Raw genomic sequence first — 27,365 nt, 5'->3', positions numbered from 1 at the left:
AGTCCCTCTTTGCCATGGGACAGACTGAGGGACAGATTGATATTCTGCAAAAGGTACAGGGATTGGACTGCTGAGGACTGGGGTAAAGTCATGTTCTCTGATGAATCCCCTTTCCGATTTTTTGGGGCATCCGGAAAAAAGCTTGTCCGGAGAAGACGAGGTGAGCGCTACCATCAGTCCTGTGTCATGCCAACAGTAAAGCATGCTGAGACCTTTCATGTGTGGGGTTGCTTCTCAGCAAAGGGAGTGGGCTCACTCACAATTTTGCCTGAGAACGCAGCCATGAATAAAGAATGGTACCAACACATCCTCTGAGAGCAACTTCTACCAACCATCCAGGAACAGTTTGGTGGCAAACAATGCCTTTTCCAGCATGATGGAGCACCTTGCCATAAGGCAAAAGTGATAACTAAGTGAGAACTTTTGGTCAACCCTCAAGAGGCGGGTGGACAAACAAAAACCCACAAATTCTGACAAACTCCAAGTATTGATTATGCAAGAATGGGCTGCCATCAGTCAGGATGTGGCCCAGAAGTTAATTAACAGCATGCTAGGGCGGATTGCAGAGGTCTTGAAAAAGAAGGGTCAACACTGCAAATATTGACTCTGCATCAACTTCATGTAATTGTCAATAAAAGACTTTGACACAAATATCTAAAGACACTGAAGCAGCAAACTTTGTAGAAATTAATATTTGTGTCATTCTCAAAACCTTTGGCCACGACTTTACAGTTTACCTCTGGTTATTTTGTCTACTTATTTCTTCCCAGGAACCTCAACTCTGTTTTTCACAGTCTGATTCAACCTGTGGCACAATATGTTGAAGGAAATGGGTTGAAAGTGTCTGTATCGATTTATTCTCCTGAAATGTCAACTTTGGCACTTCAATCGATGTTTCTGTGCTCGATTATTCCTAGTTGAAAAGCGGCAGATGTGTTCACTTCGCCAGTGTAGCTACAAATAAATATTATCTTGGACCGAAACATCAACATCTCACCCGAAGTTGCATCAAATACTTAGTTAAGTTTTCGCCACAGGTACAACTTTTACGTTTATCTTTATTTAGGATGGATTTACTGATAGATACGTTTGCGTGCCAACATTAACGTTAGCTAGCTAACGTCACTATGTTTTGCTATCTGTGGTAAAGTTAACGTTAGCTTGCAGTGCTAGCTAACCTCATATAGGAATGCATATGTTAGCTAGCTAGTTGTAGCCTGTCTTTCTTTACAAACTAGCGAAGACTGCTCTGCATGTAACTGGCAGTTAACTAGCGTTAGCCAGCTAACGTCGTTGGGAAAAGCTGGAGAATATGGCTGGCTAGTAACGTAAGTTATCTAGCTGGCTGGCTTGAATGTTACACAATTCGGCCGGATCTTGGCTAACGTTATTGCTGTATGTCCTGCTCTCTATTTGACATTGTGCTCACGATTTGACATCTGTTACATCTGTCATCAAAGCTAGTGCTAGCTAACTATATCATCAGGTCATAAGAAACGAGAAGTTGGAGTGAGGGGTAACGTTATTAGCTAGATTAGTAACTGGTCAGCATAGGTGTAAAATAGACGTGATTCCCCTCCCTGAATGAGCCCTCTCAATAGAATAATGTATGATGATCTAGCTAACAGCACACTCTGCACTGATCCTGTGGAATGACTGTCTGAATAATTCATTGCCTGTGCTGTTCCAGATAAACTTACACTTTTTCCACTCCTCGAAAAAAAAAACAAGGAAGAACGGTGCCCTTCACTTGACAGCCCTACTTTGCAGGAGATCAAGATTTGGCTATTTGTCAACGTCAATATAATTGTTCTGTTTGAGTGACCTGGTTGCGGTGCATTTTATCACGAGGAGTGTCCCCTTTCACATATATTGGAGTATGAACTCTGAGTCTCTTTACTGATGTCTTGCAGGTTTTCCAGGTCTTGATGGAACAGAGCTGTTTTTTCCCGTAGTGAGAGGGAAGAAGCCGTCCTTTTCTTTTTGTGGCTGAAGTTTGGAATTTGTCCGGCTCAGAGGGAGGCAGAGACTGTGGCCTAGAGCGGCTGCAAGAGGAGGGGAAGGAGGGAGGAGAATGGAACAAGCCCACAGTTTGCTCCTGAACGAGGAGGCATGCAGCCAGTTGGGAGAACACCAGAGGGCTGAATTTGTCTTTGAGTGGCTGCGCTTCCTGAAGAAGCTGCTCCCTGCTGCAGACAGGGTGAGAGGAATAAGGAAAGGAGGAGACTAGGGGAGAGCCCAGTGGGTGCTTGCAGATAATGGCCTCCCCTGTGACAGACGGCGCTTGGTGCATTCCTAAGCAGAGTCAGATCAAAAGAGAGCCATTTGAACAGGCTGAGATTAGCCCAGTGCTTTTTCTGGGGCCGTCTCTTTTAGCAGGATGCCAGTCAGTATGTCTTTCTAGGCGTGATTAAAGCAGTGAGTGCTGTAAATGCTAAATCATGGTCTGCTCTGCTGGTTCTGTGTCATGAAGAAAAAAATGAACTACAGATGAAATGTTGATGTGATTTGTCTTGCCAGAGCCACTATCATTTAGCAAATGGTATCCACGAGTTCCAGCTGATTCTGGGGAAGTAGATATAGGGTCTCAATGCTAATATCCCGAAGTATCCCATTAAAAACATCAGTTGCTCATCATACAAAAATAGGGCTTGCCTGACTGTGAGATCTGTTTTACGTCGTTACTGTCATCTGTCATGTTGTCAATAAATGTTGATGGTTTCATGTTGACTTTAACTGTGCTCTTGAATGCAGGACAAATTCCTGTGAAAGGCCAAATAAATTAACTGAACTGAGTGTATTTTCTCCCAGGCGGATGTGAAGAAGAACCAGAAGTGTCTGGTCGAACAGTTGACTGGGATTCTGATTGGTTCTCCGGGCCCCCCGACCCGATGGCTCCTAGCCCACTGCCTGGCCCTGCTCTACAGGGTGGGAGACTCACTCACCTCCAGCCACACGGTGGACAGGTGCAATGACATCATCCGCAGCAAGGACGACTCACCCAGCTACCTGCCAACTCGACTGTAAGTACAGTAGATTGCGGCAGCTGAAATCCCCATCAGTTATAGAGGGGTGATGGTGCATATCAATTATCAGACTGATTACACATTAATGATTATGTTTGTTACTCATGGGGATACCTTAAAGCTTCTATGACAATCCATGTTTACGTGGCTGTTGAAATCAATCTTGTTGTGATTAACTACTGTTCACCGAAATGGCAAAATTCATACAGTAGCATTACTAGTATGTAATGAACTTCTTTAAAAAAACAGAAGACTTTGGATTACACAGTGGGTGCACTGTGCAGTCAAGAGGAATGGTATTTTCAACATCTGAAAGAACTTTGGAACTGATTTCCTTTTTTTTGTCTATAGGGCAGCCATTGCCTGTCTGGGTGCCCTTTATGAACAGCTTGGCCGTTTGCTTGTCAACACATTTAAAGAGACTTTGGCAAATTTGTTGAAGGCCATAAAGTCTGCAGAGGTGAGTGTACAATTTAAAGGATCTGCAATGGTAATGCAAAAATGTATTGATATACCACTGTGCTAGCCAGTGGCAATAGGAAGGTCAGTGGTTTATGTCTGAATAGCTGATTGAGTATAAGACATTGAGTATAAGAAAACATTAAGGACACCTTCCTAATTTTGAGTTGCATCCCCCTTTTTGCCCTCAGAATAGCCTCAATTTGTCGGGGCAGGGACTCTTGAAGGTGTCAAGCCTTTCACAGGGATGCTAGCCCATGTTGACTCCAATGCTTCCCACAATTGTGTCAAGTTGGCTAGATGTCCTTTGGGTGGTGGACCATTCTTGATACACACGGGAAACTTTTGTGTGTAAAACCCAGCAGCATTGCACTTCTTGACACATCGGTGTGCCTGGAACCTACTACCATACCCTGTTCAAAAGCACTTAAATCTTCTACCTTGCCCTTTCACCCTCTGAATGGCACACATACACAATCCATGTCTCAATTATCTCAAGGCCTTTAAACAGTCTCCTCCCCTTCATCTACACGGATTGAAGTGGATTTAACTAGTGACATCAACAAGGGATCATATCTTTCACCTGGATTCACCTGGTCAGTCTATGTCATGGAAAGAGCAGGTGTTCAAATTGTATTGGTCGCATACACATATTTAGCAGATAATAATAATATAATATAATAATATATGCCATTTAGCTGACGCTTTTATCCAAAGCGACTTACAGTCATGTGTGCATACATTCTACGTATGGGTGGTCCCGGGAATCGAACCCACTACCCTGGCGTTACAAGCGCCATGCTCTACCAACTGAGCCACAGAAGGACCAGCTGTAGCTAAATGCTTGTGTTCCTTGCTCCAACAGTGCAGTAGTATCTAACAGTTCACAAAAATATGCACTAATATAGAAGTAACATAATGGAATTAAGAAATATATGAATATTAGATTGAGCAATGTCTGAGTGGTGTTGACTAAAATACAGTAGAATAGCATACAGTATATAAATATGAGATGAGTAAAGCCGTGTGTAAACATTATTTAAACATTATTAATGTGACTAGTGTTCCATTATTAAAGTGGTCAGGGATTCCAAGTAAATGTATATAGTACAGCAGCCTCTAAGGTGCAGGGTTGAGAAACCGGGTGGTAGTCAGCTAGTGATGGCTATTTAGCAGTCTGATGGGCTTGAGATAGAAGCTGTTTTTCAGTCTTGGTACCAGCTTTGATGCACCTGCCCTGACTTCGCCTTCTGGAAGATAGCGTAGTGAACCGGCCGTGTCTCGGTGGTTGATGTCCATAATTATCTTTTTGGCCTTCCTGTGACATCGGGTGCTGTAGGTGTCCTGGAGGGCAGGTAATTTGCCCCCAGTGATGCTTTGGGCAGACTGCACTACCCTTTGGAGAGCTCTGCGGTTGCAGGCGATGCAGTTGCCGTACCAGGTGGTGATGAATCCCGGCAGGATGCCCTCAATTGTGCATCTGTAAAAGTTTGAGGGTTTTAGGTGCCAAGCCGAATTTCTTCAGCCTCCTGAGGTTGAAGAGGCGCTGTTGTGACTTCTCCACTGTGTGGGTGGACCATTTCAGATTGTCAGTGTTGTGTACGCCGTGGAACTTGAAGCTTTCCATCTTCTCCACTGTGGATAGGGGCTACCTTTGCTGTATCCTGAAGTCCACGATCAGCTCCTTTGTTTTGTTGAGGTTGAGTTAGAGATTATTTTTCTTGAACCACTCTCCCAGGGCCCTCACCTCCTCCCTGTAGGCTGTCTCGTCATTGGTGGTAATCAGGCCTACTACTGTTGTGTTGTCTGCAAACATGATGATTGAGTTGGAGGCGTGTTTGGCCACGCAGTCATGGGTGAACAGGGAGTATAGAAAGGGGTTGAGCACACTATTCTTGTGGGGCCCCTATGTTGAGGTTTATGCCACTGAGCAGACACTTTTATTCAAAGCGACTTAAAGTACAGTGAGTGCCTATATTTTCAGTATGTGTAGCGTATGTAATCCCTGCGGGGACTGAACCCACAACCTTGGCATGGCTGTTGCCAAGCTCTTACCAATTGAGCCACACAGGACCACTGATGAATTGTGTTGTCTGTCCGTGCTCCAGTCCCAGGGCCGCTATGAGATCATGCTGAGCGTGGAGAAGATCCTGAGGGGCCTGGGGGTCAGCGCCATGCCCTGTCACAGAGACATCTACAAGGCTACACGCGCCTGTCTCACCGACCGCTCCATGGCCGTGCGCTGTGCTGCTGCCAAGGTAGCTACTGCCTACCGCTTTCCTCCCTCCAGCTAAACTGCTGCTGCTCCAAACTCATGGGGAATACATAAACTGTATAGCCAGCTGATGGTTCTCCCACGTTAAGCATATTACACATGGTTCTCATTCTACATTGTGTTAGGACATATGTCATTCAAACATGCATTCCTCCCTCCAACCATGGGGCATACACTGTATGGCTGGTGGTGCTATCAAGTTAGGCAATACATTACTGTCATTTTATGTTCTTTTGGTCTCACTGAATCAACAAAGTTAAGACCATGGTCATTCAATTGAGCTTCATTTCACACTGACGCGTGTCTTTTTTTGTTGATTTTTCATATACAGTTGAAGTTGGAAGTTTACATACACCTAAGCCAAATACATTTAAACTCAGTTTTTCACAATTCCTGACATTTAATCCTAGTAAAAATTCCCTGTCTTATGTCAGTTAGGATCACCACTTTATTTTAAGAATGTGAAATGTCAGAATAATAGTAGAGAGTGATTTACTTCAGCTTTTATTTCTTTCATCACATTCCCAGTGGGTCAGAAGTTAACATACACTCAATTAGTATTTGGTAACATTGCCTTTAAATTGTTTATCTTGGGTCAAATGTTTCGGGTAGCCTTCCACAAGCTTCCCAAAATAAGTGGGGTAAATTTTGGCCCATTCCTGACAGAGCTGGTGTAACTGAGTCAGGTTTGTAGGCCTCCTTGCTCGCACACACTTTTTCAGTTCTGCCAACAAAATATCTATAGGATTGAGGTTAGGGCTTTGTGATGGCCACTCCAATACCTTGACTTTGTTGTCCTTAAGCCATTTTGCACAACCTTGGAAGTATGCTTGGGGTCATTGTCCATTTGGAAAACCCATTTGCGACCAAGCTTTAACTTCCTGACTGATGTCTTGAGATGTTGCTTCAATATATCCACATAATTTTCCTACCTCATGATGCCATCTATTTTGTGAGGTGCACCAGTCCCTCCTGCAGCAAAGCACCCCCAGAACATGATGCTGCCACCCCCGTGCTTCACGGTTGGGATGGTGTTCTTCGGCTTGCAAGCCTCACCCTTTTTCCTCCAAACATAATGGTCATTATGGCCAAACAGTTCTATTTTTGTTTCATCAGATCGGAGGACATTTATCCAAAAAGTACAATCTTTGTCCCCATGTGCAGTTGCAAACCATAGTCTGGCTTTTTTATGGCGGTGTTGGAGCAGTGGCTTCTTCCTTGCTGAACGGCCTTTCAGGTTTTGTCAATATAGGACTAGTTTTACTGTGGATACAGATACTTTTGTACCTGTGTCCTCCAGCATCTTCACAAGGTCCTTTGCTGCTGTTCTTTGATTGACTTGCACTTTTTGCACCAAGGTGCGTTTATCTCTAGGAGACAGAACCCGTCTCCTTCCTGAGCAGTATAACGGCTGCGTGGTCCCATGGTGTCTATACTTGCGTGCTGTTGTTTGTACAGATGAACGTGGTACCTTCGGGCATTTGGAAATTACTCCCAAGGATGAACCAGACTTGTGAAGGTCTACAATGTGTTTTCTGAGGTCTTGGCTGATTTCTTTTGATTTTCCCATGATGTCAAGCAAAGAGGCACTGAGTTTTTTAGGTAGGCCTTGAAATGCGTCAACAGGTACACCTCCAATTGACTCAAATGATGTCAATTAGCCTATCAAAAGCTTCTAAAGCCATGTAATAATTTTCTGGAATTTTCTTAGCTGTTTAAAGGCACAGTCAACTTAGTGTATGTAAACTTCTGACCCACTGGAATTGTGATACAGTGAAATAATCTGTCTGTAAACAATAGTTGGAAAAATGACTTGTGTCATGCACAAAGTAGATGACCTAACCGACTTGCCACAACTATAGTTTGTTAACAAGAAATTTGTGGAGTGGTTGAAAAATAAGTTTGAATGACTCCAACCTAATTGTATGTAGACTTCCGACTTCAACTGTAGATAAGACGGCGTATGTAACATATTTGCCGTCCGTGTATGTTTCTAAATGTCTGTGTGATGTCTGGCAGTGTCTTCTGGAGCTGCAGAGAGAGGCTGTGTTTCTGTGGACTTCAGAGTTGGAGAACGTAGCCACGCTCTGCTTCAGGGCGTTTGAGAGCTCCAACTACGATGTGCGTGTGGCCATCTCCAAACTGCTGGGTACCCTGCTGGCCACAGCAGTAGAGCCCAAACAACCCACTGGTACAGTAGGCTACAATGGATGACAAGAGTTGGTAGATTTGCGATTGTTGAGGTTTTGGGATTAAACTGTCTGCTTTTAACTGTGTTTCTTACTTATGTGGGATTGTTGTGTGGGATTGAGAAGAAACTACAGTATATTAAAGAACATAGAATATAGTTGAAAATAAAACAATATAGACCCTTCTCTTCCTCTGCGTGTCCTCCTCCCAGCTCACAGACAGGGCTCCAGACGCAGCTCCTTGGAGGAGGTGATGGATCTGCTGACTGGGGGGTTCCTGCGTGGTGGGGCTGGCTTCCTCAGGGCCAGTGGAGACAAGCTCAAAGGGACCAGCTCTGTTAGCAAAGACATCCGCATCGGCATCACTCAGGTCAGCTCTCTCTGTCTCCATCCTACATGTTAGGCTATGAGTGTTTTTCTGACCACGTGGCCTGACTAGGAAACACTTGGCCCAGTAGGTTTTCCTGGTCCGGTCACATGGGTCAGGAAATTTCCTGGCTCTATACATGTGCTCATATGTATTGGGCGCAACTTACTGTTTTCTTTCTTGGTTTTGAGTTTGTTCTTGTTCTGTCTAGTCGTGTGTGGTGTTTGTGTCGTGTCTGGGCGGCGTGTGGCTGGAGGCCAACTTCTCCGCCCTGCTGGTCCTGCTCATGGAGCTGGTGTCTCAAACACGGGCCACCCAGACTCCCGCAGACGCCGTGTGCTGCAGACGCTGCATCTCCTTCATCCTCAGGGCCACACTGGGCTCTCTGCTGGGGGAGAAGGCCCAGATCGCTGCTGCCAAGGAGGTCTGCCTGGCCATAGGCAAACAGAAGAGGGCCGTGGGTGAGGGGAAGCTTTAATAGACAATTACACATTGATTGACAAGGATGGATTGCTGAAAGATGTTCTCAGAAATGTCACTTCTTGAATGGTACTTAGGCTTTTCCCCAATTTGTCTTTCCTTGATTTTTTGTGTGTTTTTTTTGTCACGCCCTCTCCTTCCCTGTTTCTCAAAACGCATTGGATGAGAAGGCCAGAGTGGAGGGACCTCGGATCTTCTCCTCCAATGTGATGGGATAAATAAGGGGAGGGTGCAAGAAATCTAGGAAAGGCGAATTGATGAAGTGCCAATTTTGTTTGAGTGGTTAGAAGAATGATGATCTCATACAGGCCCGACGATTGCATTATGTGCATGTCAGCCTTTCAGATTGACAGTGGGGACTCCTGAAGTGCTTTTCCTTGGTGGTCATGGTAATCTTTTCCCTCCAGATGCGGCCATGTGTGATGGGAATGTGGAGACGCGGGTCACCACCACAGACGTAGCTGCCAGTCAGCATGTGTTGGTGTGTGCCCTGCTGGAGCTGGGTAGCCTGGTACAGGGCCTGGCCTCTACTGCTGCATCGCTACTCACTGACACCAGCACAGGTGGGGCCTGAACACACACACGCACAGAGACTTGTTCCCAGTCTCTTGTTTCTTCAGCTCTGTCCCCTGAGGAATCTGCGTTAAATGGTCGTATTATGGAAAAGCTGTGTGTGGTTTTTATGCCATGTGGGCAGTCTCTGTACTGCATGGGAGTGTTCAGTGGTCTATGAAGATGAGTTGGTGACAAAGAGAGTAGAGGGAGAGAGAGTGATAAGAGATGGGGGGTGATAAGAGATGGGGGAGAGAGAGTTGGTGACAGCGAGGGGGGCGTGACAGAGAAAGAAGAGAGGGATGGCAGAGAAACTGTGGAGGTGAGTAGGTCACAGTGCCTGGACTGCTGTGCTGACTCAGGACTGTGCTAAACAACATTAGTCTACATCTTCAACAACAAATATGTTTTATATAACCTTTATTTAACTAGGCAAGTCAGTCAGTTAAGAACAAATTCTTATTTACAATAGCGGCCTACCCCGGCTGGGCCAATTGTGTGGCACTCTAAGGGACTCCCAATCACAGGGATGTGATGCAGCCGAACCAAGGACTGTAGTGACGCCTCTTGCCCTGAGATGCAGTGCCTTAGACCACTGCGCCACTTGGGAGCCTTAATGAAGGTTCTATGACAGGATAAAAATAGACTAGTGGAACAGAGCCAGACATTTTATTATATTTTACCTACCAAGTTTCACAGACAAATGCTCAAGGCTCAATATACTGTGTGTGCCTGTCTGAGAGTGTAGTTTTGACACATTTTAACTTCTCGGCTTCTGTGGTATTCCTCCCTCCCAGCCCTGCTGGACACGGTGATCTCAGTTCTGCTCCACCCCAGTGTGTCAGCACGGTTAGCGGCTGCTTGGTGTCTACGCTGTGTGGCCGTGGCCCTGCCTTCCCAGGGGGCCGTGTTGTTGGACCGCTGTGCAGAGAGACTCAACGCCCTCAAGTCCTGCCCCGAGGCCGTGGCCGGGTACAGTTCCGCCATCGCCGCCCTGCTGGGGGCAGTGCAGCACTGCCCACTGGGCATCCCCCACACTAAAGGCAATGTAAGGACTGGGCTTCGTCTGGGTAACCTTGAGCTCGCAACAAATACACATAGGCCTGTTTATAGTCGAGGCCTTGTATGCACACTATTTGTGGTTTATGTCTGTTTAATGGCTCTTCCATAGCTCAGTCAGATGCTCCACTAAATCAGTGGGAGTGGATGTAATAGTACAGGTATCTAAACAATAAGTGACCCTCTGTTCCCAGGTGGTGATGGGTCTGGCCGAGGACCTGCTCCGTTCAGCCACTCAGAACAGCCGCATCTCCATCCAACGCACACAGGCTGGCTGGCTGCTGCTCTCCTCCCTCAATACCCTAGGTATGTCCATCCACCCTCTGCTGATGTGTTTGCTGGACCAATGGGAATAAATGGCCTCATTTAACAAAAAAAAACTGGTGTTTTTATTCGGCAGTTAGGCATCTTCAGATCTGGGACTTTCTCACACCTTGCCAACTACTAGGGATCTTATCTCAGTGAGATGAGCCTGTGTGAATGAAGGTTGATTAACGTCTGTAGGTCCAGCGGTGGTTGAGCACCACCTCCCCAGGATGCTGGTGCTGTGGAGGTGTGCCTTCCCTCCCTCCATCAGAGACCTGGACATGGAGCTCCGCCGTGGGGACCACTTCACCTGGCAGGTCACCCTGGAGGGCCGCGCCGGGGCGCTGTGTGGTGAGATGCGCACTCTTCTATACTCAGTTCATTGAACACAAGCTGGGTTGTTTCAGTTGAATGCTTATGTTAGTTTAAGTTTTAACTTTCTGATGTCTCCTAATGTTGATATGTTGTTGTTTTGTCCCAGCCATGAAGAGCCTGGTGATTCACTGCAGAGATCTCCTGACTGATGATGTCATAGGTCGTCTCCTGACCCCCCTGGCCTGTGCTGTGGCTCTGCTCACCAAGTGAGTCACACCAAGTTCTCACACCAGACCTCTGTCATAGGCCATGTTCCAATGTTTGTATTCGTACACCTAAGTATGCTAAAAAGAATTCTGCATAGTACTTGTTTCCATATGAGGTGGTATGCTAATGTGGATGGATATTTGACCAGAGAGACTTTAAACATCATCACTGATGAAGACTGCCACTTAGTTCTGGCCCGAAGGATACCACTAGCGCTAAAAGTACCTCCGTGTTAGGTGATCAATATCCAAGAACATTTCTGGTGCGTTGCCAAGTCCCCACTTAACAGCTCACTGTTCAAGGACACAGTCAGCCAAACTGCTTCTCTCATTCCTTCTGAGTGCGGATTGTGTACCGTGTTATTTCTAACCAAACTGAAAAAACAAGAGTGTACTTGACTTGAGACTGTTTAATAAGCTGCCTTTTTTTGGGGTGGGGGCTGAAACCTATGTGCTTGTGTATTGCAGGGTGCCTACTCTGATCAAATCCTATGGCAACCTGATTAAAAACACCTCAGTAGTCTTCAGACTGAGGGTCTATGAGATCCTGGCTCTGTTGCCCCCAAAGACATACGAAGGTGAGAGCTCTTTTCAATGCTACTCTCTGTGACTGCTAGTCATAGACGCTTATACATTGGAAGACTAGCCCTTTGGTGGTTTAAAGGAGATCCTAATAAACATAATGGCCTTTATTTGACCCCCCCCTCTCCCCATTTGTTTTGTACACTGCTGCTACTCGCTGTTTATCTATGCATAGTCACTTTACCCCTACCTACATGTACAAATTACCTCGACTAACTTGTACCCCCGCACATTGACTCGGTACCCACTGTTTTTGTTGTTGGTATTTTATTGTTACTCTTTATTTTTTACTTTAAAAAAAAAAAATTAAAGTCTATTTCTTGAACTGCATTGTTGGTTAAGGTCTTAACCTGTTTGAGGTTAATTAATTTGATATAAAATCACTTATCTTAACCCCAGACATCTGGCTCTTCTGTTCCCCCTTCCACACAGAGTTTGACAACATTCTTGTCTATGTAAATTGGCATTGTGCTCTTGATGTTGACATCAAGGCTGCGGTATTGATTGCTAACCTCAGATATGTTACCCTGATGTCTCCCATCCATCCACACAGAGAGTTTTGGCATCGTGCTGAAGCAGCTGGTGACAGACATCACTGGGCCAGAGAACGTGGTATGTTCAGAGCTGACGTTACTACCACCCCTCTGTCACAGTGATGACCTGGCACTACTGGGCCCCGCTCTGCAGGACATGGACCAGCACTACATAGAAGAGCAGGTCTGTCAGAGTCCGAAGGGAGTTGTCACCATATCATTACAAATACAACTAATGTATTGGATCTCTGTCACACTCAAATCACTTGGTGCTGTGAAACCGTAGAGATTGTGTGCATCTGTGAAGGAGGACAAACAAACCTTCAGGATTGAGATGCAGCCGTTCAAACGTAGTGCTCTCTGTGCGTAGAGAAAGGTGTGTGTGTGTGTGTGTGTGTGTGTGTGTGTGTGTGTGTGTGTGTGGACCTAGGTGTGTGACCTTGTTGTGTGTGTTGCAGTTACAGGGGAGCAGTGTTGGAGGAGGGACCCTGGAGTACGACACCTTCGCCATCTGTGTGAAATGCCAGGATGTTCCCGCCCCCCTACCCCCGCCTGCTGCCCTAACCACCGCTGCCATACAGCTCTTTGGAGTCATTTTTCCCCACATCATCGTCCCACTGAGGTACACACACTCACTCACTATGTCTTACTCTACTTGTGAGGACTTTTAACAGACCAACAATTGATTCCCATTCAAAATCCTATTTTCCCTAATCCTAACATTAACTCCTAATTCTAAACCTAACAAGTGAGGACTGGCAAAATGTCCTCACTTCTCAATTTTAGTTGGTTTACTATTCTTGTGAGGACTTCTGATACTCACAAGTACAGTATAGTAGAACTTGTACACCCACTCTACTTTGACACATGCGACCGCCTAAGTTTCTTACTATGTGGCTCTATGTGCTTAATCGCCTGTCTCTCCTTGTTGCAGGACACAGATTCTGGAACAGTTCACAGAGTCTCTGAAGCAGTTGAAGGGTGTTCGTCAGCAGACTGTCCAGACTCATGTGACTGCCGCCCTCTGCAGTGTCCTAAAGGTATACACTCAGAGTCTGAACTCTGACATATTGGTAGCCCTGGTAGTCTTGCTTTTGGATTACCAACCTATATGATAGAATGTTTCGTTTTTTTGTCTACAGACATTTTCTATAGGTGAATGATTATGCTTTTTTCCCACACAATTTCATCAATGATGCAACAAGTGCAATGTCATTGTGCAATTTCCTTTTTTATGACAAACTACGCGATTACAATTTGTGGATATCCCCACAGTTGTTAACCCCTCTCTCCTTTCTCTGTGTACAGCACCTAGGCTCCAGTCGGGTAGGTTTGGGTCCAGAAGAGGTTCGGAAGCCAGCTCTGGGTCTGTTGGTGGGGGCTCTGGAGAGCTCGAACCCCCTGCTGCGCTGCATGGCTGCTGAGGGACTGTCTCGCTTGGTACAGGTGGTCAACGACCCTGCATTCACCGTCTCCATGACCCTGGTCAGCTTCGACAAGTGAGTGGTCAACCCCCAACCCCATTCCACACATACCGTAGACTACATACCTCTTCAAAGCTCTTCTCTGTCCTGGCACCCCAATCCCAATGGTGGAAGCAGTTTGCCCCCTCAAGGTAGGACCGCAAAGTCCCTGCCCGTATTCCTGAAAATATCTGAAACCCTACCTCTTCAAGGAAGTATCTTAAATGAATCTCATGGTGCTGTGATGTGGTTGTCTAAGAGTATAGTTTTGACACATTTTAACTTCTCTTCTTCTGTGGTATTCCTCCCTCTCAGCCCTGCTGGACATGGTGATCTCAGTTCTGCTCCACCCCAGTGGATCTTAATAGGAATGCGCTAATTGTCATATCTCTGGATAAGAGCTTCTGCTAAATTACTCAAGTGGAAAATATAAATGTACTAGCACACTGGCACCAGTCTCAAAATATCAACCAGGATCGGTGATATTGCAATGCCTTGCATGGTCTTCATTTAGGAGTCCATTTTAGGGTGTGTTCTAAGCTAATGTTGTGACGTTTGTGTGTTGGTTGGACATCCGTTTAGCAGTTGGACAGTGCATAGGACCTCAGATTTATCCCATCTCACCCCCACCAGGTTGAAGACAGCCCGGGATGCTGTGACTCGTACGGGTCATGCCCTGGCACTGGGTTCCTTGTACCGCTATGTAGGGGGCATCAGCTCTCCCCAGCACTTGTCTGCCTGTGTGGGCATCCTCTTCACCCTGTCCCAGGACAGCACCTCCCCCGAGGTCCAGGTACAGTAATGATTACCAAGCAGATTTACTTCAGAGTTTGTTCCTACCGCCACACACAAAACAGCGGTTTATGAACGGACCCTTTGCGTCACTTCCACAGCTTAAAAAGACATTGAAAAGGTCTAACCGGAAACAGTCTCTGTCAACATGTAGAGTTGTCTCAACCAATGACTCTTGTTTCCTCTTTGTCTGTACCAGAGGTGGGCGCTGCACTCTCTGTCCATGGTGATAGACCATGCTGGTCCTTTGTACCATGGCCATGTGGAGGCTAGCTTCACCCTGGTGCTGAGGTTGCTGCTGTCTATCCCCCCTACCCACGTAGAGGTCCACCAGAGCCTGGGCCGCTGCCTCAACGCCCTCGTCACCACCCTGGGACCTGACCTACAAGGTGACTCTACTCACCTCATAGTCACACACTGAGTCACTGGGAAGTAGAAATCTAATACCAGAGAAAATACATTTGATTTCTTGGATTGTATTGTAAAATGTAATATTCATAATATTGCTGCACAGTTTTAAGACTGTAGAACTGGCACTACACAGTAGGTGTGCCCTAACCCTGGTATGTGTATTAGTGTCTGACCCATTCTGTGCCCCAGGTGAGGGCCAGTCTGTGTCGGCCCTGCGGACGTCGTGCCTGGTGGGCTGTGCGGTGATGCAGGACAGTCCAGACTGTCTAGTCGAGGCCCAGGCCATCTCCTGTCTGCAGCAGCTGCACATGTTCGCCCCGCGCCACGTCAACCTGGCGAGCCTGGTGCCCAGCCTCTGTGTGAGTAGTGGCCCCAAGCAACTACTTGCCCCACCTAGTTGCTTCTAGGTAGCATTAGGTAGCTAATGCTAATGAGAAGCTGTTTCATACCTAGGTCGATAATTAGCTGATGTCATTCCTGGCTAATGCTAAGCTATTGAGCTAAGGATTCTATTAGTCTCAGGCAGCAATCAGTCATGCACACACTCACTCCAACACGCCTCTCTGTCTGTCGGGCAAATTACGTGATGAATTTAGTTTTCAACTTGTTAAGCCATATTGTCCCAGTGAGTGTTTCTGTAGTGGCTTCCTCTGTAGTGACCGTGTGTATTCTCTCTCATACAGGGAATCTTGTTGGATTATTCTATGTTGGTAGGTTCTTTCCCCTGCCTGCAGGAGTTGCGGTGTCAAGTTGTATTTTGCTATTGGCACTGCTCCTACTTTCTTAGCAGTGTTTTCTTTGTCACCCTGTTGATTTTCACTTTGGTTGTCTTTTTCTTGTCATTTTGGTTCTCTTCTGTGAGTTTGAACTAACCCTATCAGGCATCCACAGCGAGCATGAGCCGATTCCCTCCCTCACAGCCCTCTACTCCACGGGTTAGTGCCAAGGATTTGTTTTTGCGTCAGTGGCTCTTTTCTCAAAATCCTCCTTTCTTCACACTGGATGGCTATTCGGATCACTAGTGTAGGTCAAGGGGTAAAAACAGTCCCCCACGAGCCTCTGTCAACTGCTTGTTGCTCTATTTATCGGAGTAGTGTGTTCTGCTATCAGTTCTGAGGAATGATGACCTTTGACCAAATGACCATACAAGCTGTAAAGACTGATCTGATGACACAGGTCTAAATAGCATCAATCAAATAGCATCAATCAAATATAAAGTAGTCACTGGCACAAGTAAAACTATCCTTCACAGTTCCTCTGATTTCCCACACTCCTCTAGCCTGGTCCCAGATCTGTTTGTGCCGTCTTGCCAACTCAGGCGTGACCGTGACCATAGGAGTTGGCAAGACGGAACAGGTAGATCTGGGACCAGGCGAATCCTCTGGAAAGGCTTCTGTTTGTTTGATATGACGGGGTGATTAACAGCATCATGGTACCAGGGAGGACTGGTCAATAGTGTCCTCTCCCAGAGAGCTAATAACATTTCTATCGCTCATTGTTTGTCGTCTCTCGTCTGTGTTGGAACTCACACTCTGTTCTATTTTCTGTTCCCCCTGGTTTGATATGATTTTCCAGTTAGCAGGCCAAATGATTTTGGATTCAGTTGTTGACACACAAACTGAAAAGAATTGCTTTAAGCTGAAATATCTCTATTTCGGTTTCGCTCGCTGCTCACAGCAATTATTTGTATCCGTTCCAACATGATGTTTAGCTGAAAATGAATATGGCCACAACTTATCTATGATAGTGTTTCTACTGGGGTTTTGAACAGAGTAGTCAGACTGTTAACATGGATGGACTGGGCCCTGTAATGAGATCTCACTCTCAGTTCACGTCTGTCCTGTTTATTAATTCAGTTATATTTCAACCAAAGTGCTTATCACTTCTTGATGATGGGATGTACTACTTTGACTTTAAAACAGACAGAATGGTCACCCTCTCTACCTGTGTTTAGTACCTCTATGTAGTCCTCATATGCTGAGTTGCTTAAGTGTGTGTGTGTGTGTGTCTCTGCGTATATGCTTGGTGTGTGTGTAGGTGAACCTGTGCAGCTCGTACCTATCTCTGCGTCGTGCTGTGGTGGCCTGTCTCAGACAGCTGGCCCAGAAGGAAGCCCTGGAGGTGTCTGAGCATGCTGTGGCCCTTGTCAAGGAGCTGCCCCGCAGGGACAACACACATCTTGGTGAGACAAAAAAAACACACACTTTGAGACACAAACACACTGGGATACAAGCCGAGATGTCTGGTCACTTTACCTTCACCAGCAAATCTATCATTTTCTTGTAATGCTCAGCATGTGCAAATGGACTTTTGAATAACGAACATACTTTAAGTAGCTTAATAATATGCTGTAGAGAAGACCCATTGTGACCAGTGTTTCCTCCTCCACAGATGTGACCATTAAGGAGGTGGGCCTGGAGGGGGCTCTGTTCAGCCTGCTGGACCGGGAGTCAGACCCCCGTCTCTGTCAGGACATCCAGGAGACTCTGGTCCATATGATGAGTTCCATCGCCACGGGGAAACTGGCCCACTGGCTCAAACTCTGCAAAGACGTCCTGTCTGCCTCTGCAGGTGGGTGTGATGTCAAACGGAAGAGACGTCCTTCTCTTTCTGTTACTGGGTGTAGTGTTCTACCCAACAAGGCCGACGTCAAAGGGACTTTATTTGACGCCAAATATTCTCCTTACTGATGCAATCTATCGCATGGATGTAGTTTAAGGTGATGGCTATACTACTTCACCCCAGCTGTCTCTGTGGTTTGTTGTGTCAGAATCCACAGCCCCGGTAGAGACCAACCAGGAGGAGGAGGGAGAGAGGGACGACGACGCGTCAGTCTTCCACGCCACGTCAGAGTCCAGCGGGCCCTTCACCAACCTGCGCTGGTCCACGCGGGTCTTCGCTGTGGAGTGCGTGTGTCGCATCATCGCCCTGTGTGAGAGCCACGGACACCCTGCCCACTTCGACATGGCCCTGGCACAGGAGCACCGCCTGCATGAGTCTACCGGTGAGTGAAGCCATTTTGTGGGAACTTACCTACCATATGAGCTGTTTTCAATAGTGTCCCTGCTCCGACAAAGGTCATTATAGACCGAAAGCTTACCAAATTAAAACTCTGCTTAGACTTTTGTCAGATGGAATTTCAGTCCTTTTTTCCACCTGCTACTCTTCCTAACAAAAACAATGCATTGTTTAATCACACATTTTATTCGAATGGCATCTCGTGGAGCATCTAGATGCCATTTCCATGTGTTATTGAACGTCTGTTCACATGTCATATATCCTACCCTCTCTTCCCTGCCAGACTTCCTGGTCCTTCACCTGGCTGCCCTGATCCGCATGGCCTTCATGGCCGCCACTGACCACAGTGACAAGCTGAGGCTCTCTGGCCTACAGACTCTACTGGTCATCATCCGCAAGTTCGCTGCCATCCCCGAGCCGGAGTTCCCTGGCCACGTCATCCTGGAGCAGTATCAGGCTAACGTGAGTCTCTGTCATGTCTTCTACTACCACGGATGGGGGAATGAGCGTTCCAGGCTTATTCAAAGACTCCTCTCTCTTTTTAATGCGTAGGTTGGAGCTGCTCTGAGACCAGCCTTTACTGCAGACGCACCTCCTGATGTGACAGCCAAAGCCTGCCAGGTGTGGCCATCTAGTGCTCTGTACTTTATTTTCTACTTTTAACAAATAATGATTGGATATGGTCCTCTGATTTGAGTTATCACTGAATACATAGTCTTTCCACTGTGCTGCCTGACAGGTGTGCAGTGCGTGGATCGCCAGTGGGGTGGTCAGTGATCTGAGGGATCTGAGGAGGGTGCATCAGCTCCTGGCCTCTTCACTGGTCAAGGTCCAGGCAGGGAAGGAGGTGCCCAGTCAACTCTACAACGAGGGAACATCCACCATGGAGACACTGGCTGTGCTCAAGGCCTGGGCTGAGGTAAGTCATTGCTGGCTGATCCCAGTCCAAGTCTGTCATCCATCAACACTTGCATTTAAAAGCCACATCCTCTACTAGTTGAATTCCTGGTTGAAGTGACTGTCATTCCAGTACAGGTTTAGTCTCGTGCTGTTTCTTTTGGCACATTCTATATCCTCCACTGTGTCTATGTGCAACAGAGTTGAAAATTCATCCCAGACACATGACACATACATACACTTTTACTACGGACAGTTTGTTCATCCTGACTGCTAATTGGTTGTCTGGTTACATCTATACTGCACATCTAATAATATTAACACTGTGTTTGTCTCCTCTCCCAGGTGTACATTGTGGCGGTGCAGAGCAGCAGTAGACCGAGGGAGAGCCCCATCCCAGGGCCAGGCCCAGGGAGGCAGGGTGAGCAGGCTGCTTCTCCCTTGCTAGAGGAGGACTGTGGGGGGGCTGGAGGGCCAGGGCTGCTCACGCTGGTCCAGACTGACCTGGCTACGCTGAGCCGTCTGTGGCTGGCTGCCCTACAGGACTACGTTCTCCTCACCCTCCCCCAGGACTACTCGGCACAGCTAGCCGCTACAGGTGAGGTCACCGTAAGGGCCGCAGGCTACAGGTGGTGATCTAGATCTGGTGGGGTTGTATGTGTTACACACTGAGAAGAGGGTAGATCATGTAGGCAGATGCTCTGTAGTGATGTTAAGTTTGGCTCTTTTTACTGATTCGGGATCTTTTTGACTCGTTCAGTCTAAAGGACTCTTTTTCGACCCATTTCGTTCATTTGATTCAGTCATGCTCAGAGCATGCAGGACCCCCTATCGGTGAACCATGAACTGAAAACTCTTAAGAGTCATGATTCTACAAAGCCTCTCATTCACAATAAGGGGCTTATTGGAGCTGTCATTTGTGACTGAGACTTGTAAAATCATGCTTTAAACAATGTACATTTGTTGATTGCTAGGCATACAAGAAAGATTGTCTTGGTACATTTGAAACGAGGTCTAGTTGTGGCCACAACCAGGCTAGATTGTGAACGACTCTTGGCGGAATACATTGCTTGACTGCAGTGAGGGTGATGAGCACAATATTGTTTGCAAACTGCAGCCCACCAAACGATTCGTGTTGGAGTGTGTTGAGCAGAGGCTGTGTATGTTTTGGTTCTACAAAGCCGTGTCCGTAACATTCAATAAATTGCATTCATTCTTGCGCCACGCAATCTATTATCCGTTCTACACACTTTTTTTTATTCTCTATGCTGCCTGCAACTGGATCTATTTTGCCTGCAGGCCTTTGGACCTGTTCTGAAATGGACCTGGGGCTTTCCCACCCGGACCCAATATGGATACATAAAAAAATATATATATATTAGACCCGTTCTGTGTAGACCTGGTCGGATCCAGGGAAGCAGCAGCAGTCCATTTTGAAGCTACTTTATTAACCGGAGCTGATAAAGCGTGAGTGAGAGGAGGGAGAGAGAGGTGTGTGTGACTGTAGCCTAGTACCACTTTGATGACTTCTGATTGGCCAACATCAACGACAAGCTACACGCGCCACTCTCGTGAGCAGCAAAAAGCAGCAGCATAAATGATACAATTTCTCTCTACTGCAGCAGTCGTGTTCAGATCTATATGGATCCTTCTGGACAAGTTAGTTAAAATTACACATACCCGAGACCCGTGACAATCATATCAGATTCAACCCAGACCCATGGACATTTTATTTAGAATTCTGGATCCGGACCCTCTCGGGTATTCGGGTCCAGGTGGATCCGTGAAGACCTCGAGCGCATATATGACCGACACAGACAGTTTGTCAGAGCACGTCCCCGGAAGAGCGCGTATTAATCCTGCTGTAGAATGCATTGCGGCCAACAGGTCAAACTAATTACTAAAATGAACAAGTCACTCGGAAAAAACGAGTCATGACTCTCTAGTCAGTAAAAAGAGTAATTCAAAAATAATTAATAATTTGCGAATGGCACATCACTAATGCTGTGGTTTATTAATTTAAGTGTGCACTGTAGTTAACATATGTATCGTTGATGGGAAATTGCATTGACCTAACCTTTGTGTGTGTGTGTGCACACGAGCGTCAGGTGGGACATTCTACACAGCAGAGACAGCGGAGCAGGCCAGACCCCACTACTGCAGCTCCTGGGCTCCCATCCTCCATGCCACGGCCTTGTGGCTCAACAGCACTGGTTTCATCATGGTGGACGACGGCCCTGCCAACCTGTCCCGGCCCGTCACCCCCACTTCCATGGGCCAGTCCACCTCCCTGGCCTCTGTCAAGTCCCCTGAGGACATCAGCTCTGACCGACTCCACCTCATCCTGGGTGAGAAGCAATGGACCTGACACAAGGGCACTTTTCTATGAATATCCTTCTTCCAAAAATAAGCTTTTTAAGCAGGTGATCTTTGTAGTTGGAGATATTGGCGAGGGGCTATGTTTTTGATGCGTCGTGTTTTCCCTGTCTGTAGGCATCAGTGTGGAGTTCCTGTGCTCTCCTCACTCCCATGACCAGATGGAGAACATCTCCTCCTGCCTCCAGGCCCTGCAGGCTCTGCTAGAGGTCTCCTGGCCCCGGTCAAAAGTCGGCAATGACCAGGTGTTGAGTGTGGAACTGCTGAGCGTGCTTCACAGGCTGATAGTGACGCGGGAGGCTCCAGGGGTGCAGCTGGCCGTGCTGGAACTGGTTAGACAGGTGGTGTGTGCTGCCCAGGAGCACGTCAAGGAGAAACGCCACAGTGCTGAGGGTGAGTGTGGAGCAGGAACACTTACCTTGTATGCGTGATCGATCAAGGAAGTAACCACAATTTCTAAAAGTTATGTCTCTACCTGTGGCCCTTCTCAGTTGTTGACGGAGGGTGTTACCAACTTTAGCACATGTGTTCTACCACTGCAAGGTAGGACATTGTATTTATTTTTAAAACGTGTGTGTCTCTCACTCTCTCTCCCTCAGTGGATGACGGGGCAGCAGAAAAGGAGACGGTTCCTGAGTTTGGGGAGGGCCGGGACACCGGCGGCCTGGTTCCAGGCAGGTCTCTAGTGTTCGGGGCCCTGGAGCTGTGCCTGTGTGTGCTGGTGCGTAAACTGCCCCAGCTCAGCCCCAAGCTGGCCGGCAGCCCTAGCGGGGGCCAGGGAGGTTCGTCCTTGAGTCTGAGTGACAGTGACTGCAGACAAGTGGCGGCTGCTCTGGCCATCCTGTCTGACCTGCCATCCATCTGCTCTCCTGACGGTAAGCCAAACTGGGCCTGATAATCAGGACTTGGCTCAATTCAACCAAGTCAGGAAGTAAACGAACATTCCAATTTCAATCCCAATGAAGGGAATTGGAATTTCAGTTAACGTCCTAAATTAAAGTCAAATTTACCCCAGCACTGCTGCTAAATGCCAACAGCACAGAGAGTAGGTCAATATCATGATAAATCGTTAATTGAGTCATTGAGAGTGATTGATTGATTGTTATTTGATCAGTTGATCACAAATGGAAGAATACTCATTTGCAAATGAATGCGTTAAAGCCCTTTTAGAAACAACTTGATCTCGTTTAAAGGATGATCACTCAGGCTGATTAAACATTCTCGTCACTTCTCGTCTTTTCTATGACGCTGTGGTTAATGGTTACCCTCTCTCTTCTCCCATAGGTAGTGTCTCCATTCTGCCTACACTAATGTACCTGTTGATGGGGGTGCTGAGGGAGTTGGTCCAGCAGCCTTGTGGTGGTGGAGCTGGGGGTGGTGAGGCTCTGGGCCTGGTAGTGCCTGCAGCCCTGCAGGCCCTGAGAGCTGTGCTCTCCTCCCCTATGAGTCGCTCAGAGAAGAGCCGCGGGGCCTGGGCCCACCTGCTGCGCTGTGCTCTCAACACCCTGCTGGACTTCTGGGATTCTGGTACGGCGTCAGGGACGGGAGGGCACTTCACATAGAAAACATAATCACACACGCACACAGTCAGTGAAGACACGGGAGGCCCATTCATTCAGAAACCAGCCTCCAGCAAATGTCATGGCCTTTTGGTTTGAAAGTCTACACATACGCAATCAGATTTTAAGTTCTTCAATTGCTTTCCAAGTTTAGCCTTGGGTTTAGAAATCAAAATGTGGTTTAGGATGCATAATTAAATTAGAAGTTAAATAAGATTCCAGCTGGATGTATGATTCGCTTTGTGTTCTGGTCTCTGTTGACAGATAAGCCCAACCCTGTGGTGGATGAGGTCAGTCTGTTGACAGCTCTCACCATCTTCCTGCTGACTGCCAGTCCTGAGGTCACCACAGCCCAGCCATTGCAGACACGCTGCATAGACAAGTTTAAAGCCAGCCTGGAGTCTAAGGACCCTGTGGTAAGTCGGCACTAAGTAGTTCCAACAAAATACAAAACGGAGGGGGAAAAAGCACCTTGGACCTTAGGACTCCTTGGTGACACTGTTTTTATGATGACTCAAAGTATTTTAAATATTCAACTTCTCAAGTTACTGTTCAAAGTTCCTCGGTATTACATTCTCTTCAAGCATTCAATGCAAAGAGGATCTTCCTTATAATTAGCATATTTAAAGGCTGTATCCACAGCTGATTCTACACCTTCTTTACGCTTCCTCAGGTGCTCAGTAGGAGTTACCAGTTGCTGATGTCAGTGTTCCAGAGCAAGACAGGGGTGGCGGTGCCCTTCATCCAGGGCCTGGGGAGCTGTGTGGTGGGACACCTGCAGGGGGTGGAGAGGAGGAGGCCCCAGAGCTCCAAAGAGCTCCAGGCCATCCAGGATGGAGTCAGGGCCCTAGAGGCTCTGGTGTTCGCTGCCGACGAGATGTACCGTGAGTAGGCTAGGTTACCTCAGACTCTTGACTGCTGTGGTCATTCGAGTGGTGAAGATTATTTGTCTTTTTCTGGATAGGTTATTTTCCTTTCCAGTTTTTCTATCTCTGTCCCATGATGAGGTCTTATTCGGGTTGTGTTTTGACCTTTTGACCTCCAGGTCCCCAGCTGGTGGCCATTCTCCTTCCCATCCTCATCTCCTTTCTACTGGATGAGAATGCCCTGTCCTCTGCCCCCGCGCCCGCCCGCAACCTGCATGAGTCAGCCCTGCAGGACCTGATGCGCATCGGCCCCCAGCACTCGTCCGTCTTCAAGGCCCTCATGGCCTCTTCGCCCCACATGAAAGCCAGGCTGGAGGCTGCTGTAAAGGGCAACCAGGAGAGTGTCAACGCCAAGGCCACACAAATTCAAGTACCCAGCAAGACCTCGCCCAGCATTCAACTCAAGACCAATTTTCTGTGAGCCTTTATATAGTGAAATGAATGCTTAGTTATCGTGAGCGGACAAGAAACAGCCACACGTTATATTATAGTGTCGTTATCATAGTAGCATACTTACCGCATTAGGATTGTAATAATCACTAAAGCCAGGCACAGATCAAGGACAGGACAGTGCAGTATTTCATCATTTTAGTTTGGCAGGCAGTCAAAATGAAGTTTTGGACGTTAAGTTTAATTTCATGGTCCAATAGGTGTTCATTTGAACTGTTTAACCTCTATGAGGGAATGACAACAGAGTAAAAACAATTATCATTGGACGTAGATTCCTAACCAGGGAGCTCAAATGCTGCTGGTAGGTCTTACAGACAACCAAGGTCTGGGGTTGGAGTCGTAGCCCATCTGGGGTTGGAGTCGTAGCCCATCTGGGGTGTATTCATTAGTGCAAAGTGTAGCAAAACATTTTGCAACAGAAAACAAAAACAAGTGCTTCTTAAGGAGAAATTCAGGTAGGTCCCTCCACGTTTCGGCCCATTTGTCTTCTGTGTGAATACACCCCTGTTCAATCAGTGAGGGAAACATTAGTTCACTTCTAACCATATAATTTCTATTCACATCTAAACTTTGCGTGGCATCCACATGCTTGGATGTCTACATTATTAGTTTTGTGTTAGATTACATATCATTTGAATGGCTGTCATCATATTAAGTAGAGAGGCAGTATGTATATACACACACACACACGGACACAAACACACTACCGGTCAAAAGTTTTGGAACACCTACTCATTCAAGGGTTTTTCTTTATTTTTACTATTTTCTACATTGTAGTGAAGACATCAAAACTATGGATTAACACATGGAATCATGTAGAAAACCAAAACAGTGTTAATATATTTTTGTTTGTTTATCTTCAAAATAGCCGCCATTTGACTTGATGATAGCTTTGCACACTCTTGGCATTCTCTCAACGTGCTTCACCTGGAATACTTTTCCAAAAGTATTGAAGGAGTTCCCACATATGGTGAGCACTTGTTGGCTGCTTTTCCTTCACTCTGCGGTCGAACTCATCCCAAACCATCTCAATTGAATTGAGGTCGGGTGATTGTGGAGGCCAGGTTATCTGATGCAGCACCATCACTCTCCTTCTTGGTCAAATAGCCCTTACACAGCCTGAAGGTGTGTTGGGTTATTGTCCTGTTGAAAAACAAATGATAGTCCCACTAAGCCCATACCAGATGGGATGGCGTATTGCTGTAGAATGTTGTGGTTGCCATGCTGGTTAAGTGTGCCTTGAATTATAAACAAATCACAGACGGTGGTACCAGCAAAGCACCATCACACCTCCTCTTCCATGCTTTACGGTGGGAAATACACATGCGGAGATCATCCGTTCACCCACACCACGACTCACAATGACACGGCGGTTGGAACCAAATATCTCCCATTTGGACTCCAGACTAAAGGACAAATTTCCATCGGTCTAATGTCTGTGACTTCATCTATTTTCTGAGGCTGGTATAACTAATGAACATATCCTCTGCAGCAGAGGGAACTCTGGGTCTTCCTTTCCTGTGGCGGTCCTCATATGAGAGCCGGTTTCATCAAAGCGCTTGATGGTTTTTGCGACTGTACTTGAAGAAAGTACGGTAATTGACATTTTCTGGATTGACTGACCTTCATGTTTTAAAGTAATGATGGACTGTCATTTCTCTTTGCTTATTTGAGCTGTTCTTGCCATAATATGGACTTGGTATTTTTCTGTAGCCCCCCCACCTTGTCACAACACAACTGATTGGCTCAAACGCATTGAGGAAAGAAATTCCACTTTTTTTTTTAAGGCACACCGTTTAATTTAAATGCATTCCAGGTGACTAACTCATGAAGCTGGTTGAGAGAATGTCACGTGTGTGCAAAGCTGTAATTGAGGCACAGGGTGGCTTTTTGAAGAATCTCAAATATAACATATATTTAGATTTGTTTAACACTTTTTTGGGTTACTTCACAATTCCATAGGTGTTATTTCATAGTTTTGATGTCTTCACTATTATTCTACAATGTAGAAAATAGTAAAAACAAAAACTCTCTTGTTCTAAAACTTTTGACAGGTAAGGTGTGTGTGTGGTGTGGATGTATGTATGACATTCTGCAACGTAAGCTGAAAGAGATATGGCATACATTTACTGTCATAATGGAAGTGTTGATGGAAAATAAAACGCTCCAGTAACTTTATTCTCCAACACAACTTAGGTTTGAATTGCCATGGCAATATACAGGAAAAGCAATGTAAACTACCATGTACTGAATAGTATTTTTTTGTTTTGTTTAAGACTAAACCAACTGTCTACAGAGCAGTGTGTCCACAGAACAATAAAATCACTGCACTGATGTTCTTGAAATGGCATTGCACTTAACATACTGTTTGTTGTAGCTACATGTCCAGCAAGCAATCAAAATGTTATGAAGTTAACATTATAATGGTCATAATCTTTAGTACTGTATTATGGTCACTGAGTACATTAAAAAGGGCTGCATAGGGATCCAGTGAGCAAGTAGTCAGCATCATTACTATCATAATCCTCTTTGTTTTTAATCAATGTTCATGTTAAGTTACCATACAAAAGTATCCTGGATGGCTGAGTGTGGAAGAATGTATGTTAAATCCATTTCTGGTTTAAAGGGACACTGATAAGAATGAGGATTTATGAAATGGATGCAAGTGTCAATATCAATCAAATGCAATGAAAAGAGAATTGACAGTATGATAATGGATGTCAATCATGGGATGAAGGTTCAGAAAGTTACAAATGAGTTTCTGCAATAACAAATCTGGTACTGAGGACATTGTCCTGCTTTCAGCTTGGCTTTTGCTCAGGCTATTTGACACTTTCATACTGTAGCTGTGTGGATACTATAAAATAATAGTCTGTATGTAATGTAACCTGTCATTTTATTTTGTAAACTGTACAAATGAAAATATTGGTTGAATAAACACATTTTCTAATGGCAGTGTTATCAATAAAGCCTACATTTCCTTTAATCATTGCTTCATTTGTCTATAACACCATATGCATGTATTTAGCCTTTTCTGACTGCCTGTAATATTCAAGAATGATAC

At 46.2% G+C, this 27,365-nt stretch overlaps 1 protein-coding gene and 1 long non-coding RNA gene across 3 annotated transcripts in view; both read left to right on the top strand.

Annotated features, from left to right (window-relative positions):
• Positions 1 to 27,287, top strand: part of LOC127913636 (uncharacterized) — an 82,459-nt gene extending 55,172 nt beyond the window's left edge. Inside the window, exon 2 of the long non-coding RNA XR_008086283.1 lies at positions 25,366 to 27,287. This is a non-coding gene — a long non-coding RNA (uncharacterized LOC127913636). The remainder of the gene's footprint in view (positions 1 to 25,365) is intronic.
• Positions 875 to 27,256, top strand: heatr5a (HEAT repeat containing 5a). Of its 2 annotated transcripts, XM_035743301.2 has the most exons (36): positions 875 to 1,037; positions 1,914 to 2,200; positions 2,812 to 3,023; positions 3,378 to 3,486; positions 5,594 to 5,743; positions 7,780 to 7,951; positions 8,162 to 8,319; positions 8,528 to 8,777; positions 9,204 to 9,359; positions 10,146 to 10,396; positions 10,602 to 10,713; positions 10,912 to 11,064; positions 11,195 to 11,294; positions 11,763 to 11,872; positions 12,430 to 12,593; positions 12,868 to 13,031; positions 13,344 to 13,449; positions 13,718 to 13,908; positions 14,506 to 14,665; positions 14,864 to 15,053; positions 15,265 to 15,434; positions 15,759 to 15,785; positions 17,113 to 17,257; positions 17,467 to 17,646; positions 17,846 to 18,079; positions 18,377 to 18,555; positions 18,646 to 18,714; positions 18,833 to 19,012; positions 19,336 to 19,588; positions 21,099 to 21,338; positions 21,484 to 21,759; positions 21,966 to 22,241; positions 22,651 to 22,893; positions 23,190 to 23,341; positions 23,599 to 23,809; positions 23,971 to 27,256. In XM_035743301.2, exons 2-36 carry the CDS (start codon positions 2,075 to 2,077, stop codon positions 24,270 to 24,272), a joined length of 6,171 nt encoding a protein of 2,056 aa, XP_035599194.1. In that variant the 5' UTR covers positions 875 to 1,037; positions 1,914 to 2,074; the 3' UTR covers positions 24,273 to 27,256. The 2 variants fall into 2 exon arrangements, with proteins under 2 accessions (XP_035599194.1, XP_035599195.1); XM_035743302.2 differs by lacking the exon at positions 15,759 to 15,785.
• Positions 27,288 to 27,365: the final 78 nt, after the last annotated feature.

This window comes from Oncorhynchus keta, chromosome 29 (genome assembly GCF_023373465.1).
Source record: "Oncorhynchus keta strain PuntledgeMale-10-30-2019 chromosome 29, Oket_V2, whole genome shotgun sequence".
Classification (NCBI taxonomy): domain Eukaryota; kingdom Metazoa; phylum Chordata; class Actinopteri; order Salmoniformes; family Salmonidae; genus Oncorhynchus; species Oncorhynchus keta.
Note: the sequence above shows the minus strand (reverse complement) of the source record. Positions and strands in the feature narration are given on the sequence as shown.

Coding starts and splice junctions, on each gene's coding strand:
- heatr5a (XM_035743301.2), top strand. CDS start 2,075: ATGGAACAAGCCCACAGTTTGCTCCTGAACGAGGAGGCATGCAGCCAG. Junction 3,024..3,377: donor AGCTACCTGCCAACTCGACT/GTAAGTACAGTA, acceptor TTTTGTCTATAG/GGCAGCCATTGCCTGTCTGG. Junction 23,810..23,970: donor CGCTGCCGACGAGATGTACC/GTGAGTAGGCTA, acceptor TTTGACCTCCAG/GTCCCCAGCTGGTGGCCATT.